Raw genomic sequence first — 25,769 nt, forward strand, 5'->3', positions numbered from 1 at the left:
CACAGCAGTGGGAGACCTTGGAAGTGCTTTAAAACTAAGCTGAGGGATAGTCTCTCTAAACGAATCAAATTTCATCATGTTCATTTCTTTATCCAACACTTTTTGATCCCTCTGGTTGTCCTGAGAAATTGCTGATTGCCATATACCTCCCTGGGATGGAAAGCTCTTAAAGAAACACACTTTGACCACAGAAGACGGTATGTTAGGGGTTTCCTACTCTACCAATACACATACACATTTTTAAAGCAGGCAGCTGACAGAAGAAACTTTCACTGGTTCTGAAGCCTATATTGGAGATAAAAGCCCTCAGTAGCTTTCTCAAAATGGACAACTCTTGGTTTAGTTTCATATTAAATAGTTGGTATAACACAGATTATAATATTTTTTTTAAAAAATTAATATTTTGTTAAAATTCTTTGACTTATAGGCTGTCTTTCCTAAAAGTGTAAGTATGTGTCTTACAGTTTACATAGTGAAATCAAGGGTACAATTCTCAGCATTTCTGCTAACATAACTAGTTCTGCTAATGGTCTTCCTGCAAAAAAATTGCATCAAGCATTTGGCTTTGCTCTGCTCATCTTATAGATGCTAAAAGAACCCTTAAAGTCCAGTTTTGGGCCTGTAATATCCAGTTTTCAGTAAAGCACCCATTCCATTGAAATATAAACTTTCATCAAAACACAAAAGAGACTCAACAAAATCTGTTCTAGCATATTTGTAAATATACATTCTTATTCCCTGAAGATATTCAGGTTAAACTCAAACATTATTCCAATGGACTATTAAAACACAAGACTCTTGTATTTTATTAGATTATCTTGAAGTTCTGAAGTGCAAAACTTTGCTGTCTAGTGTACTACCCTCTATATGACACATAATTTTGCCCTAAAATACGAGCAAGTAGAATTAGGATGTCAAAAATATTCTAAATTCCATATACAGCAGTTGCATACTATATATAAGTTTTTACCAGTTTTGATGCCCTTTATAGAATATTTCATATTACAAACATGTTACAGAGTTTTCTCAAGCAATGCAGATGGTAAAAATCCTGTGTTACGAGTAATTTGTTGGCTTCAGTCTTGTAAATGTTTACAGTTGTGCTCACGCCATGCATTTGACTTACTTTGATGGATCTAGTGAAAAGGTAAGTAATATTAGCAAGCCTTTATTTCTGACAGTCTTTGAAGTCCATGCTTAATGCAGCACTATGTGTTCTGTCTGTGTGATAGTTTTTTGAATTTATTTATAATGGTACAGTAAATATATATAAAAAGAGACATTACAAAGGGAGCACTTTTAAGAACAATGTGATTGTCAGAAATTGTGTTGCCTGAAGTCTCAAGTTAGAGAAGAATAAATAGAAAGGTTTGCATTTTAAACAATAGCAATTTTCTTTTGGCACTAAATTTATCTTTAATCCACAAACTTAAATGTTGCCATCTGTTCATCTTCCTCCTTTTTCCCTGAGCAGCCTGTGCTGATAGGTATTCACAAGACCTTCAGGCAGCCTGCAAACTATGCCTTCAAATGTACGAGGAGAAGACATACATCATGATATGTTGACCTTATCGCAGCTTATTTTTTATTTATTTACATCTGTCAGAATTTGAAATAATATACACCTTTTGGCTGTGGACCTTTTGAATTTGGAGAAGGTGTACTTACACCAGTCCAAGGGTACAGTATTTGAAATGTGCACCCAGAGTTTAAATTTAATAATTGCTTTTATGTGTATGTGTCTCTAATACAATTTCTCAGTGTTCTCTTAATGGATTTTAACCTTTGTTCAGATTTATTATTTAATCATTTAAGCCTAGAATGTTTGTAGGCACGCATGCATATATATGTGTATATATATATGTATATATAATTATATACATGATGTATATGTATTCAGGATATTCAGGAGCTAAGAGACTTGCCAACAGACTGTAAATTCCATTTAAAAGGAGTCAGTCTTTCTAAATGAGAACCTGATATGCTGTCTTCAGGACTTCTCACTTCCTTTCAGCCACTCCTGTACATAATCTTAAGGAACTTTGTTCTCTACTAGATAACATACACACACATGAAGCAGAGTATGCTTAAAATGCAAGTTTTCCTGTGTATTGGAATTTCAGACTAAGGATCTAGAGCTGTAGGTGCTTGGTAGATGTACACTTTATGAGTGGGAACATCACTACCTGCAGAGTAAAGGTAGAAAAGAGAAAGTCACATAGGGAACACACTGCTGAGGAGGAGGAGGAGATGGAACATACTACTAATACTAAACAGCCTTTTGAAAAGTAGGCAATAGGTTTAAATAATACTTGTCAGACACAAATGTCTTCAAATAAAGATTGGAATCAAGAAAAAGTTAAACATGCCTACACTTGAATTTCAGTTTAAGTGTATCCCTATTAGTGCTCTTATTACAAGTTTGCAGGATTTGGTATGGCCAGCGATTGGGATAAGCTTCTTCCTGCAATTTTATTTACCAGCAGAGGAACAAGGAGTATAATTTCCTATCCAAATTTGTGAAGGTTATTTTTGTGGTTTCATAGTCTTCTGAATTGTGCAAAAACCAAGCCCAGGGGTAGATTAGGTAATTCATAGGCAGTGATATTTTTTTTAAAGGCAAACAATAACTTAACTTTAACTTTGCCATAATTGTTTTTTGTAGTAAAGCAAATAAGAATAATATTAAAACATAAGGAAAACAAACCTAAGAAAAAGCTTTTTTTTACTGTAAGAGAGGTCTAAAACTGGAACAGAATCCCTAGCAATGTTGTGTAATCTTCACCCTTGAAGATATTCAAAAACCATCTGGACAGTGTTCTGGGCAACATGCTCTAGGCAAACCTACTCTGAGTAGGCAGGGTGGACCAGACCATCTTCAGAGATCCTTTCCAACCTCAAACATTCCATAATTCTATGGCTCTGATGGCTTACTGTGCTACTGAACAAGATTTGATTTGGTGTGGGGAGGCAGATGGACTCTGCCTACTCCTTAATTACAGCCTCTTAGTGAACAGTTTAATTTTGCTGTCACTTTAATAATACCATTAGGTTTGCAAACCACATTCCATGCCATTCTTAAGGAGGCTTTTTTGTTGTTTGGTTTTGGTTTTTTTAACAAAACAAAGCAAAATGCACATCCAGTGAACAGTCTAAAGTTAAAAAAAAAAAACTCTGGAGATCGTCAAAGTCTGTCAAGTATTCTTCCTGGGTTTCCATTGAAGTAGCAGCATTTCCATTTTAGTAGCAGCATTGGTTAGTATCAGTGAAGATTGAGGCATTAGAATGCAGAGGCATTCGGTTACATCACAATTTTCTAAACTTAACCAGAAGTTGAAAATCTCACATATCAAACAAGTTATTGCTTCTCCATAAAATGTGGAACAAGGAGAGTTAGAAGTGCCCAGTGATTCTTCTGTCAAGGATATACAATCACTAAATGAGATGGTTGTAAAGATTTATGACAAACCACTTTAACACCCATGGAGCAAAGTACTTGATGGAGTTAACTAAAATCTGTCTAAATTAAACAGTTCAGAAATGCATGCAACTTTTGAGAGTCATCACTGTGATAGCCAGTGGTGTCCCTGGAAGGTGGCAGGAGATAGAGTATGACAGAGCTGTACAGAACTGAAAACTTTGTGTTAATTTTGCTGACATGACATGGAATCTGGGACAGCTGATGGTATCACATAGGGAATACAAATAGCTTTTGGAGTTATAGGATCAAGGTTAGAGCAAGATTAAAGCTGAGCTCGTCTGAAGGTAGCAGGCCTGAACAGGAGAGAATATAAGCTACCCAAACAGTTCATATATAAGCTATCCAAACAGTTCATAGGCCAATGTTAATCAGGATGTTATTGTGTTATACTCTAGTGTAAAACCTTAGCTTACTCTTTAATGTCTCAGTTGAAACTTTAGATAGTTGGTAAGTCTTTTGTTTGTTCAGTGTTTGCTAGTGAACTCCCATAAACAGCAATAACACCCTGTTTTTACAGAGGCCTTAAAGGAAGCAGAAGTTTTTTAAACATGAGCTTGCAAGAAAGCTCAGAATGCCAGCAATAACAGTGTATTTTAAAGAGCAGCCTACTGTGTTCTTAACTGTTTAGCACTTATTCCTGAAACTGAGTCAAGATCTGTGGTAAGTTGAGTTAACAGTATCCTTGAAGAGCCCAAGACAGTAAATAAAAAGCATGTCATTTAACAACATAAATTGTTACTCTGTGGTCAAGTTGTGCCTTATTTCTCTAAGGGATAACGTTTCTTGATGCTGGGAATCTTAAAGAATGAAAAATAGTGGAAAATATAATAAGAATGACTACTGTTTGTGCTTTTTGACTTATGATCTTTTTAACAACCTTTAACCTGAATGAGTTGCAATGAAGGATTATTCTCATTGTTTTGGCTGAAGAGTTGTTTTTAGGGTTAGTAAATTTAAAAAGCAGCTACTGCTGACTTCCTAAGGCCAAAACTGCAGAAACTCAGGTTGAGTGCCTGAGTGGAACATATACACACCAGATTATCCAGGCAACTGCAACCACATTGTATGGTTTCAACGCTCTGTCTTGCAGTGCTTGCTATCAAACCAAAAATGAAGGAGAGACAGAAATTAAGAAAAAGGAAGTGTGGAAGAACACCATTATTGCTCCTCTTCTAAATACTTGGTACTTTTTGAAAGCAAACTAAACATATACATAGTTAGTTGCAGATTTAGGATTCTTTTTAAGGTTTGAAATTTCAAAAACCATAATCCATGTCTTATATTCTGGATCATCAATGTTGACACAGATCATGGACACTCAAGAATGACAGTTTTCTAACCCATCCCAATCAAAATTACTCAGGAACAGTAACTGATCTTCTCTTACCATCATTAGTCTCAAGTTGTTCTGTGGCCATTTCTGTTATGGTTATATGATTCTGAGCAAGACCACCTCTAGCCTGAGCCGCAAGGACCAGACAGGTGGAAACAAGTCAGGATGCTCAGATAATATGAATCATGTGGAACTCTAGCAATACCAGGGGCTGCTCAGCATGCACAGAGCCAAACTTCTGACTATGGGACAACTGTGGTAACCACCATTAAGAGGACTAAGGACTTTGCATGACCTGGGGGTAGAGAGACAGGAATTGAGCAGCTTTTGACTTGTATCCTATGCCTAAATGATTAAAAATTCCTTTGGGTCTGAAGTTTAATTCTAAATTGCTAAATGATATTTTGTGACCTTTTTTAAAAGCTCAAGCATAATTTCAAAATGAATGTTTCATGAATTCTTTTACTCATTATAGATTATCTGAAATCTGATCAAGCACTTCATTCTTTCCTAAATGGTAAATCGAATTTCAACAATGGCAATTCCAATAAACTCAACTCCTTGGGATGTTTTTAAAATTTGTTTATATTACTCTTTAACTCCTTAACACATACTTATGGAAAGTAAGGACAAGAAACCAAATAAAGCTCAAATAAATTCAGAAATAAATCCCCACAATTCCACTATTTCTAATGTGGCTTTACTTCTTTCCAATAACAGTGGGATAGTTAAAATATGTGTCTGTCTGAGGAAACATGTGTATTTATACAGCCGTCAGCAAATGGGAGAGTAGCAACTGGATTTTGTAAGAACAAATAGTTGACCCCAACTTGTGTTGGGGACCTGCTAGTGCTTTCCTTTCTTAACCCTTGCTCTTCCTCACTGACAATGGGGAAGATGAGGATTTCCATTACTCTCCTTCTTTGGTGCACTTTAGAAATTCTTCACTCTAATTTTTATCCTTTTAATTTGCTTGAGTTAACTTCATCCCAGAAAAATAAAACAGGGCTTGAGGGCTCTCCAGATTCTGCAAGGAAACATGCAAAACAAGTAGATGCTTTACATTCCGCATTTTTTTTCAGGACTTACTGAGTTAGCAGGTCCACGAAACTTTGGTTTGTTAATTATCTTTTATCTGGGAAGATCTTACTGTGTTTGCAGATCATGTTACAGAAATTAAAGCGATAGGTAAGGCTGAGAATTCTCCCCTTGAATTCTCAGTATGACATCTTCTGCAATTTTCCAAAGTTTTCCTTTTAAATGGACATTTTCCTATCACCAGTTTCAAAGTTTGATGATTGAATAAGGAAGTTCCTTTATCTGTTCCTGATTTATAGAGCTGAGAGGCAAATCTTTACTAAGACACATTTTTCCTTTTAAACTATTTCAAGTTACCATAAAGTAACATCATAAGATTAACTCCCAGATTCAGTCCTTATCTATATGTTTATGGTTTGAATTTTAGGTTGATGTAAATTGTCTAAATCAGAATAAAAACAGACTTCAGCCTTAAATACTAAACATTGTTACGGACTTCAAAAGACTGATAGGGTCTTTGAAAAATTATATCAGAAATGTTATAGATATCTAAGTTTTCCACTTTATCCTCATATACATGTTATATGCCACTCAAGTTCTAAAGTGTTCATCATTGCTTTCCACGTGACAGATCTGAAAGTAAATTTGTGGTGAAATAGCAAAGCAAGACAGCGCTTTTTCTTGAAGACAGCAGAGTTTCTCTGTCTGCACAATTCTATAAATGGAAGACTGCTATTCTGCCCTTGCACATAGGCAGGTACCTCAAGGCTTCAGGGGCTAAACCCTTTTTTCAGCACTAGCATCATCTGATGCAAGTGGTGCTCACAGACAGGCTGTACAAGAGAATCCAGTCTTCTGCTGAAATGTGGGTCCCCATTAGCACTTGTAGCTCATAGAGGCTCAGTATATGCAGGTAGTAACAATATAATACCAAATATGACACCAGGTAACAGTTTGAAATATACAAGGAAATATGCATCCTATAATACAAACCACATGTAAGGAAATTAATACCTGTTTTTTGGCACTCATCAAACTACCTAAAATACTGCATCAAATTCTGAGTTCCCCTCCAACACCTGAAAGATGGTAATATGTGAGTTCAGTGGCAAGCCACCAAGGTGGTTGGGGCTGGAGCACTTGCTCCATGAGGAGAGGCTGAAAGAGGTGATCTTTTTCAGCCTGGAGAAGGGATGGCTTTAGGGGGCATCTAAGAGTAGTCTACCAGGGTTTATGAAGAAGCTGTCAAGAGGATGAAGCTGGGCTATTCTCCAGGGTGCACTGCAGGAGGAGGAGAGACAGCAGACAAGAGAGGGTCCAACAGCGCGTCAGGAAAAAATCCTTCACCATGAGGACAGCCCAGGACTGGAACAGGCTTCCCAGGGAGACTGTGCAGTCTCTGTCTTGGGAGGTTTTCAAGACCCAAACAGATAAAGCCCTGAGCAAGCTGGTGTGATCTCATCGCTGAGCCTGGTTTCAGCAGATTGGTCAGACCAGATGGTCTCGCAAGGTCCCTTCCAACTGGAAAATTGTTCTATTGAGAATTATTTTTCAGAAGCCAGTATATCCATAGAAAAACTGTAACACAAAGTCACATCTGCTGGCATACGCTGATTTCTTTTGCTCAGATATACGTGCAACATTTCATTGTTTGCAACTGTCAGTTTTCATTTATGAGATGCTATCACCAACAGCATAATGCTGCCTAGCAACTTATCCCAAGTAATAAAATGTAACTGGGGAGGAAAAAGACAAAATGTGAAAAGTATTATTTGTAAGCACATTTAAATTGGTTTGTTTGGGTTTTTTTTAGCAGCTATCAAATACACTAGGCCTGCACACACTACAATTAGGTGCTTAAATTTACCGGAATTGCTAATGCTGGTAATACACATAAGTAGTGCTGGCAGGACTGCATCTGTAATCCTGAGGCCAGCTCCCTAACTGGCTTATTAGTTTTTGTTGCAAGCATCAAATAGACAAATAGATGTAATTTAAAGAAATGTAGTACAATTTCTGCCATATACCTTCCTTCACCTTTCTGGGTTATTTTCAAATCCTATTCCATGTCTTTACAAACTCCATAAGTTTATGAGCTTACATTATTCACTATCATCATCATTTAAACACAAATTATAATTTTCAGAAATGTACCTTTTTTTTCCAATAAAACAAAAATACAAATTGGAGCATGTCAAATTCACGTACTGAAACAATTAAGTATTTATCTATTTATTTATTTATTTTTAGTATCTCTTTCCTAGATTCATTCAGGCTAGAAAAGACCTCTAAGATCATCTAGTCCAACAAGTGATGCTATTTTATGAATTTAATTCACCATGTCAAGACTGGCTCTTCATTAGTAACCAGACCACCCAGATGATGCTACCAGTGAAGAACGGTCAAAGAAGGTCATGAGTACTAAAAAAGCTTTAAGACGCACAAATAGGGTTTCTTGCCAAATAAACTATCCTAGCACTTGAGCATCATCATTAAACAAAAACCAAAAACAAACAAACAAACAAAGACAAAAAACCCCCACCAACAAACAAAAAAGCTACACCCCAAACCAAAGCCCTACACCGCTGCTGTTCGGAGGGGGGCTGTGCGGGCTCAGCACGGGGCACCACCCGGCGAGCTCCGTCCCATGCAGGTCGCCCTTTGCGTGTTTCGGGGCGCAGCGACCACAGTTCCAAGCAGCTATGGGGGTGTTTTGCGTGACGGGACCGCCGTGGGGTCACCCCGCTGCTCCGGAGCCGCTTAGCCCCCTCTCTTCCCAGCAGGAGGCTTTAGCAAGGCGGGGGTCTGTTTGTCCCGACGCGCCCGTGCGCGGTCGGCACCGTCTCCCCCGCACCTGCTCCGTCCCCGCCCGCCGCCCCCGTCGTTGCCGAGACACTGAGCGCGGCCGCCGCCGGGCGGGCCCCGCCGCCGCGATCCAGCGCGGGAGGGCGGCGTGCGGGGCTGGCACAGCACCGTAACACCCCGCACACCCGCGGGGGCCCCTCCCGACCGCGCCATGAAAGGAGATGCTGGCGGTAGGTCGGAGGCGGCGGGCGCGGCTCGCTCTCGGTGCGCGGTGCGGCCCCTGCGCCTTCCCGCCCCCTTCCCCGGCCCCTCCGCGGCCCGCGGCCGCCGCGGCTCTGCCGGCAGCGCTGGCGCTTCCCAGGGAGGGGACGGGCGCGGCGAGAGGCCCGGCCGGCTCCGCGGCGAGGGGGGAAGGGGCGGTGGCGTCCTCTGCATCGCCCGCCCCAGCTGTCCTTCCCCCGCCGTGGGAGGGGGCGCTCCGGCCCGGCCGCCGTCGGCCTTCCCCGCGGGGACTGCTCCGGACCCCCCGGCATCCCTCGGTGGGGTGCAGGAGTGCCGCACTCGTCGCTGAGGCAGGGCAGGGCCGAGGGGCGAACAGGCCTCTTCGGGGTGCACTGATTTAATGGGGTGGCTGTGGATGGGGATGAGGATGGCTGTGGGGAGCTCTCTCCCTGAGAAGAGGGTTCAGCTGGTCCGCAGAGGCTGCGGGGTTGGGGTCGTTGGAGAGAGCGACGTACCCAGGCCTGGAGTAAATCTTTAGTTTGCAGTTTCAGGGTTTTGTTCATCAAATGGAGAGAGAGGTGCTTAAGATTTTTTCGTTGTTGGCATCTTGTTTATTTTAGTACTCCCGGTAACATCAGAGACATATTTCTAGGAAGGATGAATGTTTTTGATGGCCTTTACGTGCAAACGTACCTTTTAAGTCAGCTATGATTTGGTAGGTTAACTATCGTTGCTTTAAGGCAAATATTTACAGTGAGAAAAAATTAACTAAATGCTATTTGAGTCTTTTGTCTTTGTCTTAAGCATCGTCAATTTCCTGTTCAATATCGATGTCTCTATTCACTTCCTTCCACAGCAGTCCCATCCCACCTGCCCTCTAAGTGACCAACAGAGAAATGATACATATTAACAATGAACTATGTTGAATCAGGACGTTAAACTTCAATGAGGGGCGGGAAATCACATTTCTTTGAGTTAAACTCACTGGCTGCTAGAAGACTCCAGCTCTCTTCAAGTTTATGCATATACTTTTGAGACTTTTAGGAACAGTTGGGGAATTTTTTGTTTTACCGTTTGAGCTTGGTACTGTGTTTTAAAGTGAAATTTTAAAACTGTAACAATCAGCATGTCATTTGTGCTTTATGTGGACCCATGGTCTTCTTGTTTGGTGCATTTGCTTTATTTTAATCTGAAATTTGGTCCATCACAGTTCATTCCCATTTAAGCTATACCACCTGGAAATATAACTCGCTCTGATTTGACTTCCTTCCAGCTCCTGGTCATTGCTGGTACCATGAACACTTATGTAAATCTGTATGGCATTCATCCAGACCTGTATATTGAGTCAAAGAGGTTTTGGCTCTTAAATCTTCACGATAGGAGATCAATACTATTGTGCTGCACTGCTAGGAGTAACGGGCTACTGGACCAAGCTCTAGAAGAGGTGGCGAGTCTTAGACTTTCATGGATAAGGATGTCTTCTTAAGGCATGAGTGTCTCATGATGAGATAGAACTGGTACTGCCTTCTGGGGGTTTGGGCTTCCTCCCATCTTCCCTAGGTATTTAGGAATCTGGTCAGTTGCAAACAAGATTTTTGATGTGCTTATGAATAAAACACAGGTGTTGCATTCACAAATTATTTTTACTGTGTTACTAATGGGATATTTTCCTATTACTTAGATGTCCTGTAGATTTTGAGCATGCAATCTTTTGGAGATAAAGAGCAAAGTCAGCCTAATATGAGCATTACGGATTGAATCATGTTTTCTTTCCCTTTCAGTCTTTCTCTGTTCTCCCTTTCATTACCTTCATCGCATCTTTTATTTCGTTTGAAGTTTCCTATATTGGCTGAGTACTGATAAATGCCTTACTTTGAGGGATACCACTACTACACTGTTGTTGCAAATTGCCTTGGCTCTACTAGGTAATCTTTTTTTTTCCCTTTCTTTATTTTCTGTGATGTTTTCATCTTCCATCTCTCTCTCTTAACCCCCCTCCTCCCCTCTTCCCCTGGTGAGGAAAATCAAGCAGTGGAACAAGTTGCTCAAAGAAATTCTATGGTCTCCTTTGCTGCGGGTTTCCACGACTGGACTGGAATAACCTGAGTAAATTGCAATAGCCTGGTCTTTCATCACAGCTGATACTGCTTGAGCAGAAAATGGGAGTGGAGACCTCCTGAAATCATAGAATCATAGAATGGTTTGGGTTGGAAGGGACCTTAAAGATCATCTAGCTGCATCACCCCCGGCCATGGGCAGGAAACCATTCACTAGACCAAGCTGCTCAAACCCCCAGGCAGCCAGGCCTTGAGCATTGTCAGGGGTAGGGCATCCACAACTTCTGTGGGCAACCTGTTCCAATGCCTCACTATCCTCACAATATAGAATTTCTTCCTAATATCTAATCTATACCTGCCCTCCTTCAGCTTAAGGTCATTCGCCTTAAGTGTCCTATGTCCTTGTGAAAAGTCCCTCTCCAGCTCTCTTGTAGGGCCCCCCATAGGTACTGGAAGGCTGCTAGAAGGTTTCCATGGAGCCTCCTCTTTTTGCAGGCTGAACAACTCCAACTCTCAGCCTGTCTTCATAGGAGAGGAGCTCCAGCTTTCTGATCATCTTCATGGCCCTCCTCTGGACTCATTCCAACAGGTCAATGTCTTTCTTGTGTTGGGGGGCCTGGAGCTGGATGGAGTACTCCAGGTGGAGTCTCACAAGAGCAGAGCTGAAGTCCCTCCAACCTGATCTGTCTTATGATTCTATGAACTCAGTTTTCCTTTGTTTTTTATTTTTCCCTCCAAAATAAAGCCTTCAGGTACAGTACCTACAGTATCAGAGATTATGGCTGTGACTTCTAGGAACTGCCGTGCAGCAAGGAGGATGTGTATCACATGTCAATTACTTTGTTTTAAAGGAAAGATAAGAGGATAAAAAACTCCTAATTCTGTTTTCAGGACTTCAATTTTAAAATATATATGTGTTAACTGTTTCACTGGCAATTCCTTAGAGGATAGAAAGGGGAGAATTTGGGAAAGGAAGATGATCTAGAATATTTCAGTTGCTTTAATAATTATTTTAGCAAAAACTGTAACAAATCCAAAATAATATAACCACTGCTTATTTTAATTTTTAATTTCAATTTAAATTATGAAAGGATGTGTATACAAGGCTCTAGGCACAGTAACATGTAATTATTGATACACAAAAAAATCTCTGCAACCTTAAAATAATCACTTAAGCAGGCATGTCATCAGCCATCTGCCTACAGAGAGGCTCCTTTCCACCCCTGTGTCATTCTGGGAAGGATGCCCTCACTCTTTTCTTTAAAAGTCTGAAAAATAGGTCTGTGATATTCATAGCATGTTACTGAATGTGGGGTATTTTAGAGAGAGGATGGGTTGCTTCCTGAATCCTCTCAAAGAAAGACCTGGTACTGCCTGTCCCATTACTTTTGCAAAGGGCTAGACACAATTTCTACTAGGAGATGGGTAGACCGCAAAAGCAAATTACAGAACGCGACTCTCCATTTTTTCCAGCATGATTCTTGCTAAGGACATTGCTGCATGTCTTTGTCAACTTTGGGCTCTTAAAGATATTTATATAGGCTATGTTGCAGTAGACCAATCCTAGGGCAGCAAGTGGTGGGTAGGTGGCCCACAGTTGAAGTGAACTTTTGCAGTAAGATAGCTGTTAAACTGTGCTATATATCCATAAAGGAAATACCATCAGTATATTCTCTATATGTAATTACTGTGCATTCACAGAATCACAGCATATGCTGAGTTGGAAGGGATCCACAAGGATCATCAAGTGCAACTCCTGGCCCACACAGGATCAGCCCCAAGAGTCACACCATGTGCCAGAGAGTATTGTCCAAAGGCTTTGTTGAACTCTGTTGGACTTTGTGCTGTAACCACTTCCCTGGGGAGCGTCTTTAAGCACCCAACCATCCTTTTGGGTGAAAAACCTTTTTCTAATATCGAACCTGAACCTCCCCTGCCACAACTTAAGGCCATTGTATATAAAAGAAGTGTGGTGGAATATGCCATGGTGTGGTCTAACAGCACCAATTGAAAAATCATCTACAGTTCTGCCTTTTTTTTGACACAACCAAATTTTTTAATAGAAAAATATAAAAAAGCTAAGCAATTCTATTTAAAATTAAGAAGTTCATTTTCTGGCTGCATTATGGCACCATGTATATGCATGTGTAGTGTCTTTGGTATTATATATTCTGGATGTTAGAAGGCCTATAAGTGAAAAGGACTTGTGATACATCATGTGACAATAGAGGTAGACTTTATGTCTGACTCACAAGAGATCTACCTCTGTATACAATGTGATAATTTGATTCTGTCTGCTCACTAGTTCTGAATTATTTTGGCTGTGTTTGAGTGGAAGAACTTATATGTAAGAAATAAATACTTTGAGAGCATTGTCCTTAGTTGATAATAAGGCAAGACACAGGAGATGTGTTTGGAGCAAAGAGCTGAAGTCTGAACATCTGTATATTTTCAGACTAGATGTTATTACTTTGGCAGCCGTAAGCAATTGTTAAACCTTCCTCAGTTATGAACCCTAGTTCTTGTATTTTTAGTCTGGGATCCTGTTGCTAAGTCAAGATATCACCAGTTGTTCTTTCCTACCTGTATCCAAATGATTTGAAAATGTGAATGTAACTGATTTTTAGGATATTTCTTCAGTATATCGTCTTTGTGAAGAACTAGGTTTGTTTTTAATAAACACTAAAGTTTGGTTAGCAGTATATCGTGTTCAAAATAATGAAGAGATCATTCATCAGATGCAATAACGATACCACACAGAGAGAAAAAGTACTGAAATAAGTTCTTCCTTAAAATTAGGTATGTGGTGGCATGTGCTATGTGATTGTATCCACCGGAATTTTGTGTTTACCATTCTAAAATAAATATATTGTCACATATGTAACTTGCTCACTTCAAATTTTTTTCTACATGAAAACAAATACTGAAATGCCATTTACCTGTACCTGCACCCAAAATCAGGGATGGAAGAACATAGGGATAGAGGGAGCAGGCAATAGGGAAACAGGGACAATTGGTAAACAGGGAAAGGCGGCGGCTATTGAGATGAGAGAATGAGAACTTATATTTTTCCTATAACTGTATAATGCATACTGCAGTTAAGAGCAATCAATTTCCTTAAGGTAGCCTGTAGTTTGAGGCTTTTTAAATGTATAGTATGGAAATGGGGTTTTGTCATCATGCTAGGTGTGTGGGTGTTCACATCCTCTTCTGTCACCCCTTTTAGCTTTCACATTTGTAGTTATTGTCTTGAAGTGTTATGTGCCACTTTCCCTGTCCCTGCTCTGCAAGAAGTTGGAAGGGGAGTTGACATTTTCAGAGAGAGAACTGGTGTTGAAGAGAGTGCTTGTACGTGGCCTGTCTTAGGAGGACCTTCACATAGTGCTCATGTGATCTCACATGACAAAGTCAATCAGCAGTGAGAAAGAAGTTATGTTGGAAGCCAGACATTGCTGATTTCAAGGATTTATCTGATTTTCAAACTCCATAAATTGTAGGTAGGAATATCTGCTTTATTTTCCTGTTTATATTTCTGTGAAGTCATTTTTCAACTGCCTTCTTTGTCTGTCAGAGCATTTATAAGCATGTTCTCTTGACTTTGTGATGGAGATCTTTTGAGCAGATTATGCTGTATACAGTGAGCTTGCTTTATAAATGAGGCTCAGGTTTATCAGTACTCCAAAGAAATGTGAAGTGATTGTAGCCCCAAAACTTCGTGATATTTTCCTGTCTCAAGCCTGTGTTTTCCCTGCACCCAGTATGTCTTAAAAAACACTGGAGCTAGAAGTACATCCTAGGGAATGTATTAAGCCTTTCACATTAATAACAGGTTGTGATCAAAGAAAGACCTAATGATGTGTGCCAAAATCAATGCGGGAACTGCAGGGGTGGATTTGTAGTCAGGGTTAGGGAGGACTACAGCTTCCCCATTAGCACAGCTTGGTGTGGTGCTCACTGCGTGTCACATGCTGCAAGGAGTTTGTGCAGAGCTGCCCTTCTCCTCATCTTTCAGCGGGTTCCTCCTTGCAGTAACAAGTGCAAAAGGGATTTTAGTCCAAGGGTTAAAATTCTTTACATACATGGCAGAGTCCTGAAGCTGTACTAGGCTTTATGTTGCTCTACAGCAACAGGCACATGGAAAAGCCTGTACATTCCCTGGTAAAATAAAAGTAGTGAGAACAATAAAAATCCATAAAAGCTTGAAAGCAACCTTGCTATACTTTGAATAGTCTTGCTGAAGACCATTTCCATGATATTCTTGGCTTGTTGCCTTTATTCTGCATTTTTTTGTGTGCATTTCTGGTCATTTCAAGTAGAGAAGTAGACGAGCTGATTCTTATATTCCATAAATGTTGCCTTCCCTTCCATCCATTAGGTTTAGATACATGAAGAGTTGTTTATTCAAGGCTGCCTCTTAAAAGTACAAATTCTAATCTCTTTAGTCACAACATTTAAGTATGTGAACTAAATCCATTATGGACATCCATTATGAGCATCTAAAGTTCACATTATTTTCTGTGCCTGGATCAATTAAAAAAAAAAACCTTGAACAAAGAGGCATTGGGTAAAAGGAAAAATGGGAATTTCATTAGAAGGACATGGCTAATCTTCCTACACATGAGATGTATGAATAAGCGGTATTGAGAAAAGCATAAAAACAACAGAGCCTTGCTGAAAGACAGTTGATAATTATCTACTTTTTTCCCTAAATGGACATAGCTTGTTATTTAGAGTGTCATTTATTTAAAAAAAAAATCAGTAGTGGCTAAACAAAAATCAGTGTTTCATATCCTGAGCCTTTTCTCATAATTACTGATTGAGCCTATCTTATTAATTCTCTATTTATTGCTGCATATTTTCTTAAAAGCTTAGAAGCACAGTCATAGCCATTACCAGAAATAGTAAACATAAAATTATTATTTTGTTAATTCACTGATTAGCTTTTGAGTAAACAATTTCCAAAAAACATATTTGCAAGAAACATTTTAGACAGCGTCTTTTTTTTCCCTAAGGTTTTGGGAAATGCATCTCCCAAGGCATTGTAATGACTTCTTATCGCTGTGTTAAATGTAGCCATTTTAAAGTTTCATGACTTCAAAAAGCACACCAGCATCATTGAGGCTTCAAGCATTTCTAGTTATGCTTTGGTCCAAGTAGAGAAAAAAAGTCAATATATCAGGCTTAGAAAGAAATAAGAGAAAGTGGAAAAAAATTGCTAAAGAGGAGGAAGTAGTGAATTCAGTTATGATAGAGGTGGGAGCACGAAGTTTGAGCATGAAGACTAAGAGAACCTACAACCTCTGTGAATATTATTTCAGTCTTCATTTGTTAGAGAAAGATTATTAATTTGTAATGTTCATTTTACACCGTTTGCATGGTTTTAGTGACAGCTTACCAGCTTCCCTTGTACTAAGGTTGCTGTGAATGACTAGATGAATATAGGTGTCAGAAGTTGTCCCTTGTTTTGTGCTTTTGTGTTATTTCTGTTTATTTTTAAAAAAATTAATCATCGCATAATGTCAGCTCCTCTACCTGGGTATATTAGTACAAGACCTCAGCCCTGTTGCTGTGTGGTTTGTGCAAAGAGAGACCAATGGTTCAGACTTGGTTTTACAGACACAGGAGCTGTCCTCTTGAATCTGAAAGAGAGAAAACAGAGTAGGGGTAGACTCTGAGGGACTTGGAATAAGAGTAATAGTTTACATTTGCCGTAACAGCTAAAAGACAAGACAGCCAAGGATGCATGCATAGTGTTTGGACATGAAGCAGGAGCCCATGTCATTGGAAAGGCCAGCTGAGACCAAGCACATGGGACTTCTGCAGTCCTGAGTCAACTATTGCCTCCAACTAATCGAGGACTAATAAGATCTAACTCACCTTTCTGCTCTCTTGTTGTGTCTCCTAGTTGTGGCTCACATCACTGAGCATGTAGAAGTCTCAGTCAGTGCCACCCATGCAGGAATGTCCAGATTTGGCCTGACTCCGTGCAAACAACACGTTCTCCTCAGTGCTTCTGCGTGCCAACACAAGCCCCAGAGACAACCATCTGTCTAGGTGTTGGATAGATAATTGCTAACATTAAAAAAAGTATTAGAAAAATACATGTTAATAGTAGTATATAGCAAAAAGGCTCTTCCGATTTCAGTAAAGAACATTAATATGTGTTGGTGGCTTAACATCGCCTGTTTGCCTTTGGCATGTTGGGATTTATCTTAGCCTAGTGTAATAAATGGAAATGTCACCATTTAATTAAATGGCTTCAGGTCAAATCCATCCAGTGATTACTCTGTGTTGAAGTTCACAGCAATAGCATTCTTTGCATATTGGTACAAATTTTCTGTCAGCTTTGCTAAGTTTCTGGTAATTGTTTGTGTTACATACCTTTGTGTAAATTTTTTCTAACATAATGAGAGTCATGTCAGTGATTTATATTTAATAGAATGAATATCCTGTTAATCAGTAAATACAAAAGCAGTTTGCATGAAAATAAAATGCTTTAGGTTATTTATAAAACCGTTCAAAATGCATTATAAGATGGTTTTAGTGAATTAATGTTTGCTGTCTTTTTCTCCCAAAGGAGGTTTCATGATTGTAGATAACAAAAGTTAACTTCAGGATGCTAAAAAGGAAACAAAGTTCAAGGGTGGAAGCCCAGCCAGTTACAGATTTTGGTCCTGATGAATCTTTGTCAGACAACGCAGATATTCTATGGATTAACAAACCAGTGGGTATCTCTTTCTGTAGTTACTAATTTTAAATTAAATGTAACTTGTATTGTTGAAATGTGACTTCCACAAAAGATTATGAATTAAATATTTGTCAGAAACAAATATTGAGCTATAGTTGCTAATCTACCAGTTATTTTTTGAAGAAAGTCAAAAACTAAAAAACAAAAGTTTCTTTTGGGTGTTGCAAAAAGATGGGATGATCAAGCAGTGTTTTCCAACCAGTTCATCTACTGATTGATTCTTTTAAAACAGCCATCCTTTCAATGTCTCTGGTTCCTAACATGGTTGTTGAAATTAGAAGTTCATAAACTGGGCTTTTGAAAAGGATGTTAAAAGGAGCATTTCATTGCTCAAGTGGTAGCCAGCAGTCAACACTTTTGACTTTCAAATCTCTCCTTTTACATCATATATGTCATAATAGAAGTGTGTTTTGGCTGTTTATTTTGAAGTACCACTCTCATTTTTCTGATATCATTTCCTTATAATCTGCCATAAGAAATAGATAGGTGGAAAAGTGTCTGACAGCTTGAAACTGGGGAAAATTTCATTAGGAGTGGAGTTAATAATGGACGATACAGTATTAAGAAAATGTCTTTCCTGTGTAAATATGTTTTTTATGATTAAATTATTCAGCAGTCAGCATGCATCTGGGATTCCTATATGGTGAATGATTTGTGTTTTTGTAGAGAAGGAATTTTCACATTTCTCTTAAAGTAGTGTATAAATTTTTTCTTTTTAAAAGCAGAAAGTAAAATATTCTGAAATAATACCTGTTGTCGGCATTGCATGCATTTTATGGAACTATCATCTCATTTGCAGTATGAATGCCAGATCCTTTCAGCTTTGCTGCTGAGTTTTGACACCTAAATCATCTACAAGACAACACCCATGTATTTTTTAATGCTAAATAGTTTTAAGTAGAATGTTTGTATTGACTGCTGTAAAGCTCAAAATGTCATTGCAGAAATATATGCTGGGTTATTTACACATGTTTCTCATCACACAATACATGAGGTTTTTGTGGAATAATTTTTTTCTTGTCATGCTGATGAACTAGTTGTATATTACTTAGGACTTGTAATACTGACCTTTTATTGCAGCAGAGAATGGGTTTGATATCAGCCACACTTTAATATTTATGTTAATTTTCTCAGTTGAAACAAGGTTCAAAGCAAAGTAGATACTAAAGGGACATTAGAGATCTTCGTTGGGTGCCTTCCACTTCCAGATTATTAATCTGGGCTGAGTATGTAAATGATAGAGCTATTCAATTCAGGTCAAATATCATTACACTTAGGTGAGCAAACAGTGAGTATTAAATTAGGTGCCTGTTAAGTCTTCTGAATATCAAAATATCTGAAGTGCTGTAAATGAGTGTCAGATTTTTCCCCAGATGGAAAAATTTTAAAAATACCTTTCAATGTTTTTTGTTTGGAGTTTTTTTCTTGCTGAAAAGAACTTCTTGTTTTGATAGGTATGACCTTACCAACTCTGATTCATTACACTTGTGTGGCTTCAAGCTGTTTTGATTTAAAAGAAAAAAAAATCCAACCTTAAACCCTTGTATTAATATATTCTACTTTTTTTTGTTACACTTCCCTCTCTAACTGGCACTGAATATCAACCTTATTAATAAGGAGTGTGTCTGAGACCTAAGTAGTAATAGAAGTTAACTGTTCTCTTATAGCAACAAAACTTGATTGGAACAAAAGTGAATCCTGATCTTAAGAAGTAGCTTTCTGTGACATAGCCTCTTTTATATTTATTCTTTTCATAAATGGAAGGATGCTTTTAATCCTGTGCCTCTCACTTAATTTTTTGAGTTGTAAATTGATTTAAAAATAATTTCTTCTCAGTGTTGAACTAAAATTGCTGACAGATATTTTCATTTAATGTATTTACCCAATTTATAACTTCAACTAGTTCTACTTATTGTCTGCCCATAAATGTGGCAAGCTGTCATTTGAAAAGAAATTGAATTACAAATGCTACAAAGTAGAAATGGTGGAATCCTAATTCTCAGTTTCATGGTTCTTAATTCTTGGTTTCTGAATTATACAACCTCACAAATTACCTAATAAAATTCTTTATATGTATATATAATTATAAATAATTTAGGAATGCTTGTTTTTGGTTAAAGACCTTTAATATGTGGATCATGACGTAAAAGAACACAGATGTGCATTTACAAAAGGTGCCAATGTAAGTTATGGAGGCTAAATATTTGAGCTTTTTTTAAAGATCAGAACAATCTTGCAATATCTTGTGTTTGGTTGGTTTGTTTGGTTTTGTTTTTTTTTCAGTGGGTGCACTCTTTACTACGAATCTGTGCCATCATCAGTGTTATTTCTGTTTGTATGAACACTCCAAAGACCTTCGAGCATTATCCACCTCTCCAGTATGTGACATTTGCTCTTGATACTTTGTTGATGTTTCTTTACACTGCAGAGATGATAGCAAAAATGCACATCCGTGGGATAGTTAAGGTAAGCATTTTAACAGTATTCTATGTGTGCTTCAAGTGATCTGCGTGTTAGCAAATGACATTTGGTATTTGTTTTTCAATTTACCAGCTCTTCTCGCTATGATTGTTTTTAACTGCAGGCAACATTATGGTGTATAAACTGAAAAGACAGATTGACAAAGATTCAGCTTTACTGCATATTTATTCACCCCAAAATATAATGCCAGCATTCCTAATAAGGTCTACTAGTTAAAAAATAGATAGTTTCATTGCATTAGTATAAAAAATAAAAGGAATAAAAAGCAACATATACATTAGGAAGAATATTTTGTAAATGTCTATTGGTCCATATATGGAGTTAGAATTTAGATTTTTGTTTCAGAAGGCTGGATGTGTTCTTGTGTGGTTACTTAAATAAGAACATATGTCTTACTGTGAGCTAAATGAGAAAGTTATCTTGCTTTGAATGTTTTTTCCTTAATATAATCCATGTTGGTAAACAAATGCTTCTGTTATACGTCTGCTGTTGTTACTGGGCTAATTTGTATAAGTAGACACAATATTGTAGGCTGCGAAACTGCAGAATTTTTCAGTAATCATTATTTTGTACCATTATTTTACTAATTCTTTCCAGTCTTCTACAAAAATATACAAATCAGCTTCCATATAGAAAATCCATCTACAGATCTTATTGACAATGCAATTATGTCACTATGGCACAGAATAGATAATCAGTGTTATCCTTGCTTTTCACTTCTGAAAGCTCTGGTGACTCCAGAGACATCTGATGCTGTACTTAAGCTCTTGAAGTTTTTCTGAGTCTGCAGATAGCATTTTTTGTTCACTTCCAAACTGAAATATTATTCATCATACTTAATGAATATTAATAGTAAAAGTTAAAGTGTTATTAATATTAATATTTAGAAAATTACTGAAATAAGATAGTTATGAGAAAATCTTCATGGACTGTATAAAGCCCAAGTAATCTATTGTGAAGTGCTATTTCTAGCTGCCACCTATGCTTTCTTCTTCAGAGATGTCTATTAAGTAGGTGAAGATAAAGACACAGGATTATGAATGGAGAATTGGTTACTGTCATGCACATTTGAACAGTGTGAGAATAAAAAGTTACTATTACAACCAGTACAGCCTTTGCAGAGAAAGAGACATGTAGATATTAATGCAGAGAGAGAGAGGGAAGGGTGGCCAACAGTGTGACTTTTGTACAAAGCTTGATTTCTGAGCTTTTGTGTACACAAATGCCAACTTCACTCACAGTTGACACCTAAGGGCTATGAACAATATGCTGCTGCTGTTGCTTAGTCTGTCTTTCACTGGATTGTTTAAATTTGTTGGTTTGTGGGAAGAGAAGAGAAGATAAAAAAGAAGAGGCGAGGTGAGGTGAGGAGAAGGTGGAAGGGATTGTTGGAAGGGACCTACAGCCATAATCTAGTCCAACTGCCTGACCAATTGACCAGTTCAGGGCTGACCAAAACTTAAAATCCATTGTCTAAATGCCTCTTAAACACAGGCTTGGGGCATTGACCACCTGTCTAGGAAGCCTGTTCCAGTGTTTAACAACGCTCTTTAAAAAAGGTTTCCCAGTTTCCAGTCTGAACCTTCCCTGGCACAGCTTTGAACCGTTCCCATGCATCGGGTCACAGGGTACCAGGGAGATAAGCACCTCACTCTCCACTTCTCCTCTCCTCAGGAAACTGTAGAGAGCAATAAGGTTACCCCTCAGCCTCCTTTTCTCTGAACTAGACAAACTTAGAGTCCTTAGCTGCTCCTCATAGGATGAACTTGTCTATAATTGTCATATAAAGAACTTGTATTTGAAGCGTGTCTGGTGAGCCTGACCACACAGAATGAGTAGCTGTCTGAAGTTGGTTTCAATGCCTCAATTTATGTTATACATATACAGATAACAGCACAGATTATTTTCTTTGCACTGACATTTTACTATTTGTTTATTAGCTAAAAATACACTAAAACAGATTAGTCATAACCACTGTTACACAAAGATCATCATCATCATCATGGCTAGGCTACGTGAATGAAGATTTGGGAAGGACTCTACCCACATTTGTTACAAGCACGTCGGTGGCTAAAAAGGCCAATGCGAGATAGACAAGTCTGGTTGCAAAAGCCACAGCAGAAAGACGGCACGACACGATTCTTTCTGCGCTGTCTTTTCTCCTCGAGAGTGATCCTGCGTGCGTTCTCAAAGGAAGCAGCAGCGTTATAGATGGTGTATCTCCAGGCCTCCCGATTGGAGGCCAGAGTAGACCAGTGATGAAGATCAATGTGACCAAGGCTGAGATGTTGTTTCAGGGAGTCCTTGTATCTCCTCTTTGGGGCTCCTCTCTTGTGGCAGCCAGAGGCAAGTTCACCATAAAGCAAGATCTTAGGGAGGCGGTGGTCCTTCATCCTTGAGACGTGTCCTGCCCGACGCAGCTGTGTTCTCAGTAACATGGCGTCAATACCTGTAACTGCTGCTTGTTCTAGAACAGATAGTTTAATAGAAAATGGCTGCATTTATTGTTATTTTAACAATTGAGCATTTGCTTAAAGATTGATGTCTTGTAGCATTCATCAGTGAATATAGTTACACTGAAATGAAGTGCCTTCTTTCATGCCTTCTCACATATTCATGGAGTCATAGAATAACTTAGATGGTAAGGAGCCTACAGAGGTCATCTGGTCTGACCTACTGCCCAAAGCAGGTCCAGTTAGGTGAAGTTGCCCATGGCTTGGGTTGTCTAGGAGAATTTCAGACTCCTCCAAGGATGAAGTCTTCACAAGCTCTCTAGACAGCCTGTTCCAGTGCTTGACCAACCTTATGGCAAAGATATTTTTCCTAATACTTAATCAAAAATTTCTATGTTTCTTTGAATGCTAATTAATGAGTAATCCTTTTTAGTGAACTATTTGACTTATTCTTTGGATTATGGATTTTAGGGAAAATATTGGTTAAGTATTATAATTTTGCCAAGAACATATTGATCCATAGTCTTACAAAGACAGTGGCAATTGAAGTAAATAAGGCACTGTTTAGAACTCTATTAGCATTTATTAAAGATGTTTGTATTTGAACCATCTTTACGTAAGAAAATTTGTTTATGAAATGTAGTCCTAATTTAAGTTCATTCAAGATTTTTAGTGAGCATAGGACCAATGAATGCATAGCCATATGGTTTTACTGAACTTTACCATGTCAGTGTTTTGTAAATGCTTTAGAAATTGAAAGGCTAATAAACATTTGAACCATGATAAATGCAAAATTATAGTCCAGCGAGAAACCTAATTTATGGATAAGGTAGGCACCATCCACTTAAGACCTAATTAATAAAAATGTAAGTATAGCTGAGCTAAGAAGATTTTGAAAATGTTAAGTCATGTCCAATTAACACTCTCTGAGGACAAGTGAGAAATATACTTCCTTTGGTGCCAAGGGTTTTTAGGAAAAAAGTAGTTTCTGAAACTGCTAGCCTTTTCTCTGTAAAAAGTTTTCCTTTTACCCATGTAAACTAAATGACAAAATAAAACAATGCCTCCATCCAAGAGTTTTGTTACCCCAGAAGGAAAGCTAAACTGAAATGTTGCTGTGATATTGTGCCTTTTATTGCTCATGTTTCCTTCTGAGTTATTGTTGCCGTGCTAGTAAAATCTTTTCAAAATTTGGGCTGCCCATGCCTTGTAAATGCTGATTGGTGCTTGTTCCATTTGTGAAGGAAAATGATACAGGGAACTCCTGGAATTACATAGATAGATATCCACCTTCTACAAAGAAAGTAGATGTTGATGTGTTTAGAAAAGGAGACCAAAATACAGGTATTAAAGAAACCAGAGCATGACAGCATAGGATATATCTACTACAAAGTCCGAGCTCCTTTTGTTTTCAAAACTATATATTGATGTTCCATATTATTGCTACCATTCGCTGTTTGCTTTTAATAGATGTTATGATAGGTTGACTTCTCTGAAAGAAGTGAAATGGGCAGCGTAAGAGATTATATTCAGTATATAGGCACTACCTGGGAGGAAAGTACTGAAAGTACTGTTACTGTTCAACATTTCTGTTGGCAACATGAACAGCAGGATTGAGTGCACCCTCAGCAAGTTTGCTGATGACACGAAGCTGTGTGATCAGTTGACACACTGGAGGGAAGGGATGCCATCCGAAGGGACCTTGACAGGCTTGGGAGCTGGGCTGATGCAAACCTCATGAAGTTCAACAAAGCAAAGTGCAAGGTCCTACACCTGGGGCACGGCAATCCCAGACATGCTTACAGGTTGGGCAGAGGTGATTGAGAGAAGCCCTGTGGAGAAGGACTTGGGGATGATGGTTGATGAAAAATTCAACATGAACTGGCAAAGCCAACCTCATCCTGGGCTGCGTCAAAAGGAGCATGGCCAGCAGGTCAAAGGAGGTGATTCTCCTCCTTTACTCTGCTCTTGTGAGACCCAACCTGGAGTACTGTGTACAATTCTGGTGCCCCTAACATAAGAAGGACATGGAACTGTTGGAGCAAGTCCAGAGGGCCATGAAGTTGATAAGAGGACTGAAGCACCTTCCCAGCAAAGACAGGCTGAGAAAGTTGGGGCTGTTCAGCCTGGAGAACAGAAGGTTGTGTGGACATCTCATAGCAACCTTCCAGTATCTCAAGGGGGCCTACAGGGAAGTCAGAGAGGGACTCTACATAAGGAACGGTAGTGATAGATCAAGGAGTAATCGGCACAAATTGAAAGAGGGGAAATTCAGGTTAGATATTAGGAAAAAATTTTTTATTGTGAGGGTGGTTAGACACTGGAACAGGCTGCCAAGGGAGGTTGTGAAGGTTTTGGTATTACAGGCTATTGTCCCATGTCATGAACTAGTGAACTAATGCTATTAATACATCTGTCTTTAATTTGAGTCTGAAGATGAAATTCAGGCTATAATTTCTTACTGATTAAGATCTTTTTATAAACGATATTCTAGGACAGTCTGCCTCATATTGTCTGGCTGTATTGTATAAAATGTATGTACAAGCAGGAAGACAACTTGCAATGGCTTGTGAAGTTTTATATGAGATGGCGACAGGGAATTAGACCAAGTCAGTTTGTTTCTTATGACATATTTTTATGCTTGTATTCTAAATGATACTCTAGAATGAAGAATGATGGCCTGTGACAGTAAATGTAATAAAAAATGTAATAAACTTAGTTCCTGGTTAAAGCTTACTGAATTCGATTTGACATTGGTATTTTCATGATCTCTTCTGTTCAGAATTCCACTTTCTTCAATTAATCCTAGATTTGTTCTCATGCTCTTTATTTCCCATAATGTAAATGGAGTTCAATGACTCTTTGGTTCTGTGTTTCCAGTGGCCACTGATATCTAATTGCATAATCTGGCCTTTTTTTTCTATCTTTGCTGGCAAAAAGTAGATTTTTTGACTTAACATAGAAAAAAAATAATAACATTCATCAGCACTAATTTGAGGGACTACAATGGTCTGCAATTAGTTGTTTGTTGTATCTCTTTTGAAAAATAATTTATAATTTATCTGGTCTTTTTTTTCCCATTGACTGAAAGGGAAGCTTAAAGTACCTACGCTAACACCCAGCCTATAGATATCTCACAGTCACCAATTGC

The 25,769-nt window shown here is 38.5% G+C and overlaps 1 protein-coding gene across 5 annotated transcripts in view; it reads left to right on the top strand.

Moving 5' to 3' along the window:
* Positions 1-8,416: 8,416 nt before the first annotated feature.
* NALCN (sodium leak channel, non-selective) overlaps positions 8,417-25,769 on the top strand; it is a 223,288-nt gene continuing 205,935 nt past the window's right edge. For 2 of the 5 annotated variants that reach the window (XM_027644531.1, XM_027644546.1), the window contains exons 1-3: positions 8,419-8,887; positions 17,514-17,660; positions 19,968-20,150. In XM_027644531.1, coding sequence (XP_027500332.1) covers positions 17,553-17,660; positions 19,968-20,150 — 291 coding nt within the window. In that variant the 5' untranslated portion in view covers positions 8,419-8,887; positions 17,514-17,552. Of the gene's footprint in view, positions 8,888-9,499; positions 9,595-17,513; positions 17,661-18,818; positions 18,962-19,967; positions 20,151-25,769 lie in introns of those variants that run through there. The other 3 variants (XM_027644537.1, XM_027644562.1, XM_027644553.1) reach the window with 3 other exon arrangements.

Source organism: Corapipo altera, unplaced genomic scaffold (assembly GCF_003945725.1).
Source record: "Corapipo altera isolate COAL_440 unplaced genomic scaffold, ASM394572v1 0, whole genome shotgun sequence".
In the NCBI taxonomy this organism is placed as follows: domain Eukaryota; kingdom Metazoa; phylum Chordata; class Aves; order Passeriformes; family Pipridae; genus Corapipo; species Corapipo altera.